A 7,114-nucleotide genomic window follows, 5' to 3' on the forward strand; every position below is an offset into this window, starting at 1 on the left:
ATTGAGTTGGTAAATAAATAAATACTAATACATAGTATAAATAGTCATACATAGTAATAAATAAATACTTCAGTAATGCTTACAAACCTTGTCGCAAGTGCCTTGGCCCTAGTAGCATCACTGTCGTGCCAATTTTTTATTCATTTTGTTTGTCTAACAGCAGTCTCCAGCTATGGTGCCTCACCTTGGGATTTTTAACTGAATATTATTACAGAGCTTAACAAATGAGGTTGTGAAATGACAAAAGAATTTTAACAATCTCACCAATATTTCCTATTTTGAATAGCAACTTTTTTTCTTTTTTAGAACTTCTATTTAGTCCGTCTCACTGAAACTGTTTTTGTTTGACTCAGGGTTAATGTCACACATTATGTGGGTCTGGAGATTCCAAATAATGCTAGTGCTGAACAACTATATAAGGAAGATATTGAAGCAATTAAGCAGGCTGTTGATGGCCTTCTTAGCTGCACAGGAGGTAAGACAGACGTTACATAATTATATATACACACTTGGCAAAACATGAAATAAAACAAAGTGCGGCTAAAAAGGAACTGATTATCAACAAACGTGATCAAAAATTGTCCGTACTATACTGTGCATATGGCAAAGTAATTTTTTGTCCTGTTCTTGAATTTTCAGAATGTCCTGATTTCAACGTCACTGCTCCACCCACAGTGATTACAACAGAGGCTGATTTGGGATGTCAGTATTACCACAACACGTGTGTGTGTGTGTGTGTGTGTGTGTGTGTGTGTGTGTGTGTGTGTGTGTGTGTGGGTGGGTGTGTGTGTGGGTGTGTGTGGGTGGGTGTGTGGGTGGGTGGGTGGGTGGGTGTGGGTGTGCGTGCATGTTTGTGTTTGTTTGTTTTATATGCAAAGTAAGCAATTAGTATACTTTTTTTTAACAGCTTATTTTAATTCTTTGTGTCTTTGTTTATCTTCCTTCTCCTGTCATGCACCAGCGATCTGTGAAGAGTTGGTTAAGGATACAGATATTGCTATATACTACCAACCTGTGCACATTGATGAAAAGATAACATGTGTGACTGTATGCCACAGTCAACATTCACATCATAAAAGATGCTACAACAGGGGACTCTGCACAGTGTACAAAGGCACTGGACCTCTTTGCAAGTAAGTTGACAATGCTGTCAGTTTGTATGCTTGTCCTTCTACAGTGCTTCTGGTAAACTTCTAAGAGCCATGATATTCAACCATCCATCCATTTTCATCCTTGGTCGGGTCGCTGGGGCAGCAGCTCTAACAGAGGCCCCCAAACTTTCCTTTTCCTACCCACCAGCTCTGATTGGGAGATATCGAGGTGTTCCCAGGCCACTGTTGAGATATAATCTTTCCACACAGTGCTGGGTCTTCCCCGAGGCCTCCTACCAGCTGTACATGCCCGGAACACCTCCCTAGGGAGGCGCCCAGGGGGCATCATTACCAGAGGCCCGAAACACCTCGGCTGGCTTCTTTTAACGCAAAAGAGCAGCGGCTCTACTCCGAGTTCCTCACAGATGGCTTCTTACCCTATCTCTAAGGGAGATGCCAGCAATTATCATGGGAAAACCCATTTTGGACGCTTGTAACCGCAATCTAGTTCTTTCAGTCACGACCCAACCTTCATGACCATAGGTGAGGGTAGGAACGAAAATTAAGCAGTAGATCGAGAGCTTTGCCTTCCGGCTCAGCTCTATTTTCGTCACAATGGTGCGGTAAAACAAATGCAATACCTGCTGCTCCGATTCTTTGGCCAATCTCCCACTTCATTGTCCCCTCACTGGCGAACAACACTCTGAGGTACTTGAACTCCTTCACTTTGGGTAAGGACACATTCCCTACCCGGAGCATGACCTCAGATTAAGAAATGCTATCCTCATCCCAGCCGCTTCGACTCATAATATACTTGCTTTTAACAGTGTGTACTTGTAGACAGGCAGCTGTAATGTGAGCAAGGTTGTTCACATAGTTGCTTGCGTATTTTGTGTTTATGTAGAGTCATAACATACAGCATGATTCCTCCTAACAGTTCACAAAGCAAAAGACAATCATCGGAGTTGCTGTATTTGAAGGTTAAATTAGTTTAACCTTTAATTAAAAATTTTTTTAAATCCACAACACCTGCTAAAAACGAACCCACATTGGGTTTAAAGCATCCGTTTCATTCAAGCCATTGCCAAATGAGTTGATGCAAAGCTAATTAAGACTATCGGCTCCACACAACTCTCTCTGTATTTCTCAGTATGACTATGTTCAGAACATGGTGTCGTCCGGCAGAAAATTGTCCAAAGATAATTACCTTTTCTGAAGAGTCCATCTTTTAAATCCTCTGTGTCCCGTTTGGTTAACAGCAACTGTGTGGAGGAGGGTTGGGGATGGTCCGAGCTATAGCTTTACCTCCTGACTTATTTGTCATAACGTCCAACTTAATTTCAGTTCCCTGTTATATGGATCAATGAAACTGACTGTTCAGATGAGGTTCTGTGTAATGAGAATTTAAAGAACTGCTGCTTTTTGCTGCCTCGTAGTCTCTTTAGTTTGACTTTGTTCTTCCTCCTGTTTCAGGTGTCATAACGTGGCTGAGACTTGGTACTTGAATGAGGACTGTAGCCTACCTATACAGAGGACTGCTTTCTATGCAGGGTTAAGTGGGACCCTTGCTTGTCTGTTAGTGATAGTGGGAGTCTTGACTGCATTCTTACTGAGGAACAAACGAAGACAAAAGAGGTAAGCTGTACACTTAAATAACTGGATACTCCTCACCAAACAAAAGTGAAGCCAAAATATCCTGGGTACGGGCGCTGCCATCTTGTAATTTTGGAGTCTACACAGTAGTGATCGGGCGGTGGAGCCATGGTATCGAAGTCACGCCCATACACCCAGCCCTACCAATCACAGCTGTCAATCATGACGTTGTTATGGCATCAAAACTAAACCAAACACTTCAACAAACATTAGTCTGATAAGAGCTACCTAAGCCTGACAGAAACCAACATTGGGAAAACATTGGCCCACTCACATCTCTATGCATCAACTCCTGGTCAGCACACAAAGATGTGATAGAATGCGTCTGAACTTAGTTTTAGTTCTTATCAGTTAACTGAACTACAACATATAAAGCCAATTCTTTAAGCATTTTAAATCCAGAATTGTTAAGATTCATGTTTAATGGCTTACGGTTAATCACTGCCTTTGCAGAGAGTGCAAAGAGTGCATCAATTTTAAACAAAATTGTCCCCATTTTTTACAAACAATATCTGATCAAACTACAAGACTGATGTATGATGAATGTGATAATGACCAAAACCCCATTTTATCAGAATACAGCATAGAGAATCTCTTAAAAATATAGGAAATATTGGATAGGATAGAACAACACATGTCATCAGAATTTTGGATAGCCATTATGGAAATATGAATTGGTCATGTGACAAGGGCGGGGAAGATTGGCAGAAAAAGGCAGCCAAGTGACAGTACTCTGATCCAATGGAAATCACAATTGTCCGATTGGCAGCACTTTAGCCCAATGCATTCCAGGGGGGACACCGGGGTGGGGGGGTGCCACCCCAGGCCCCCCTTCTAACCCCGCCCCTGACAAGGTCTATAGTGTTTAGGATGGGTATGGCCTTTAATTTTGCCACTTTAATACCACAGGACCACAAGTGTTTCTTTTGTAAAGTAAATTGATAAAACCTGCTCTGCTGTGTGTGCAGGAGAAGAGACATTAAAGAGCAGCTGGTGAACCAATGGCTGAATGAGGACTTTGAGTGGCCCAGATCCAGCCATCCTGACATTCACAATGCTGGTAATGTATTTAATTATTTATTTATTAATTAAGTATTTATTACCTAAAGTGCACACATACAGTCTTTGTTTAGCCACTTTGTGATTTAGTTAAAATAAATGAATAAACTAAAATAGTTAAAGCACCCGATATTGTCAAAGTAAAGCAATGAAATCTATCATGATGCTGGTACTTTTGTTGCTGTAAATAGCAAACTCAAAAATCTGTCCCTTATGACAGAGCAAGATGTTTACTTTAAAATAAGAACATTGTGTCAGTCTGACCGGGTGCTTAAGGTTTGATGTGGTTTCTGCTCCAGGGTGTGTTCCTTATCCTCTGTTGATATGCAACCCATACAAGTAAAACAACCTTTTAACGTACACATGTTCCACATAAACAAGTTCCTTCCCGAGGCTATTTTGCAGAGGCACCGTGACGATTGTGTTTGGTTTAAAGAAATGCCAATAAACCAGAGCATGTTTTTCTCCCATCCGACATCCAGCGACTATGACCCAGCTAATTGTCAATAAGCTTGCCCTTTTACAGGTTTGGGCTTCAGGACTTGGTAGTTTGACAACAGTTCCAGATATAATTTAAACCAGCTTCAAAGAACCAAAAAATCCATACTCATGTCAACTTGTCGACATTGTAATCTGAATAATTTGGTTGTCCACTTATAAAGAACAGGGTCCTGACAGAAACTTAAGAGTTGTTGATAATTCTCTGAGTTCATCACTATGACCGGCCCTTTTTTACAGTAAACATAGCCATTTCATACATTGTTAATATAATGTAACTAATGTTGTTGTCCTTGGGTCAAGGGGTTTGGATTGGGTTTGACCCGTTTTCAAAGTTTTTTATATCAGAAATATGGGTTTCTTTCAACAAAATTGCCCAAATTTAACATTGATGCATGGATGCACGTTGTATGGAACCCATACAATAAGCAGATGAAATATATGATTACTTTAATTGAATTTTGGGTGTTTTATTCAATTTTAAAGAATTTGAAAAAAATGTTTTAATGGTTTTCACAACAGTATATCCTGACTAAACTTTGACATAAACCAGTCTGCAATTATCCACTCAACATCCTCAGATCTTAACTACTTTTTTTTTAACTAAAAAAGATGGTACAATGTCATAATAATTAGGTTTATTGACCATGAATCAAAAAAGCATTATAAAAAAAGTGACAAAAACATTGGGAAAATGCCCAAAAAAGTTCATTTTCTGTTTTAACGAAAGTTAATGGTTGATGGGAAGACAACACAAGGGTTAACCCTCCTGTTGTCCTCGGGTCAAATTTGACCCATTTTCAGTTCCTGTATGGGTTTCTTTCAACCAATCTTGTCAAAAAGAAGTAACGTGCATAGTTCAATACAACGTAAAATAAATGACCAAGTTAACTCAACTACTTTCATTAAATTTGGGAGTTTAATTCAATTTTATAGCATTTGAAGAAAATAACTGATAATATAACATTGAAAACAGCTTCAAAAACATCGGCAAAAAGTGACAAAAACATCGAGGAAAGCTTAAAAAACATCAAGGATTTTCATATTTGGACCCAGAAAAACAAAAAAAGTTGCATAGTCGACTGCTGAAAAAAGAATCTAAGAATGGCCATTACATATACTGTATGTATAAAGCAGATTAAAAACATATATATTTTTTTAATGTGATCGCCTAATAACCCCTGACTGTTTTGCTACCTTAAGGAGATCTCCACAACCTTGCTTACACTCATGAAGACTCTGGACCGTCTTTGGATACTGACGACAGACCGCCGAGCTCATCCACGAGTATTTACGGGCTGGACACTGAGTACCAGCTGTCAGATACACCATACAGACACAATACTCCAACTACTAATACTCTCTCATTTTCTAATGCTGGACACCCACAATCCGCCAGCCTGCCTCAACCTCAGAGACACTTCTCACCTCAGATGGTCAGTGCACATCTACAGAAAATCTGAAAATAGTATTATTCTATTACGAATAGCATTGCTTTCATTTCACCGACTTCACTTTTTACTATCTTTTTAGTTCAGAGGGTATGATTTGCTTTTCAGTTTTCTTTCATATTTCTTCTCATTATATGCCCCAGATCTTCCCCCGTTGTCAGTGTTTTGGTTTATTTTTTAAAAAGAAAAATAAGTTTGATGAAATATTAAGAACAGAGGTAGATAGATAGATAGATAGATAGATAGATAGATAGATAGATAGCACTTTATTGTCCGTAAACATGGAAATTTGTCTTGCAATACAAGGTAAAGATGAAACAGATACAGATAGCTTTATTTATCCCCGAAGGACAATTCCATGACTACAGTACACCGAAACGTATATACACATTCATACTGCCAGTCATCTGATAGAGGGAGCTCAATAAAAAGGCATATGGGAAAGTGTAAGATCCAAAAGTACACAGCAAGAAAAATAACTGAAATAAGAACTGAATGAAGACGATAAAGTACGATAAAGAGAGACCAGTTAAAACAAAAAAAAAATCATATTGGACATATTCCACGTGGCTCCGTCCAGTGCTTAGAACAGCCCAAAATGATTGTGATTGGTTTAAAGAAATGCCAATAAACCAGAGCACGTTTTTCTCCCATCCAGGAATGCTGTGTGGACTACCCAGACCTTCCTCCGCAGCGCTGTGGAGGAAGGTCTGGCAAAGCGAGACTGTCATTGTAGTGTTAACTGTAAAAAAAAACAACATATTTTTTGCTTAGTTTACTTACTTTGATTCTATCATTGATTCTAATATGTCATGTTTACATTTATGTAATTCCTTTGTTTCATTCTTTCCTTTCTCTTTTGTTTTTTTTCTGTCCACAGCTGAGGATCAGCAGGCCTCAGATAAAGACATCCTGGGATGCCTGAGCCCTAAGTCTGCATCATTATGGACAAAGTCTCCGTTTGTCTGTCAAACTGTTGACTCTGCCACTTGCTCTTGAATATTTTTTTATGACTTTCTGAATATAATATCTAAGTATCTATACTTACTGCTTTTAAGGGTTTGATTTATTTATTTATTTATTTGCTGTGTATTGTAAAAGGGCAACAGGGTAAATGCGTAGTTTCTGTCTTCCCCATGAGGAATTCTAAGTAATGACAATAAAACTGTCGGCGCGTCCACATGATACAAGCCATCCGTGTGACCGGTGCTGTCTTGCAAAACATTTAAGACTTTGACTCTGGGACACCTTATTGACTGCCTGGGCAATGCCATACTACCTATTAATTAGATTAGATTATATTAGATTCAACTTTATTGTCATTGTGCAGAGTACAAGTACAAAGACGAAATGCAGTTTGCG

The 7,114-nt window shown here is 39.0% G+C and overlaps 1 protein-coding gene across 1 annotated transcript; it reads left to right on the plus strand.

Moving 5' to 3' along the window:
• Positions 1-870: 870 nt before the first annotated feature.
• On the plus strand, positions 871-6,700 carry LOC114545453 (uncharacterized). The gene is made up of 6 exons (XM_028563720.1): positions 871-877; positions 962-1,133; positions 2,565-2,726; positions 3,713-3,804; positions 5,505-5,737; positions 6,633-6,700. The coding sequence occupies exons 1-6, from the start codon at positions 871-873 to the stop codon at positions 6,675-6,677; spliced, it is 711 nt and encodes a 236-aa protein (XP_028419521.1). The 3' UTR covers positions 6,678-6,700.
• The last annotated feature ends 414 nt before the right edge of the window (positions 6,701-7,114 follow it).

Source organism: Perca flavescens, chromosome 19 (assembly GCF_004354835.1).
Source record: "Perca flavescens isolate YP-PL-M2 chromosome 19, PFLA_1.0, whole genome shotgun sequence".
In the NCBI taxonomy this organism is placed as follows: Eukaryota; Metazoa; Chordata; class Actinopteri; order Perciformes; family Percidae; genus Perca; species Perca flavescens.

Bases quoted from the DNA above. Each gene is read 5' to 3' on its own strand.
- LOC114545453 (XM_028563720.1), top strand. The intron at 1,134-2,564 runs GTAAGTTGACAA...CTCCTGTTTCAG, and splicing joins GGCACTGGACCTCTTTGCAA to GTGTCATAACGTGGCTGAGA. The intron at 3,805-5,504 runs GTAATGTATTTA...TGCTACCTTAAG, and splicing joins TCCTGACATTCACAATGCTG to GAGATCTCCACAACCTTGCT.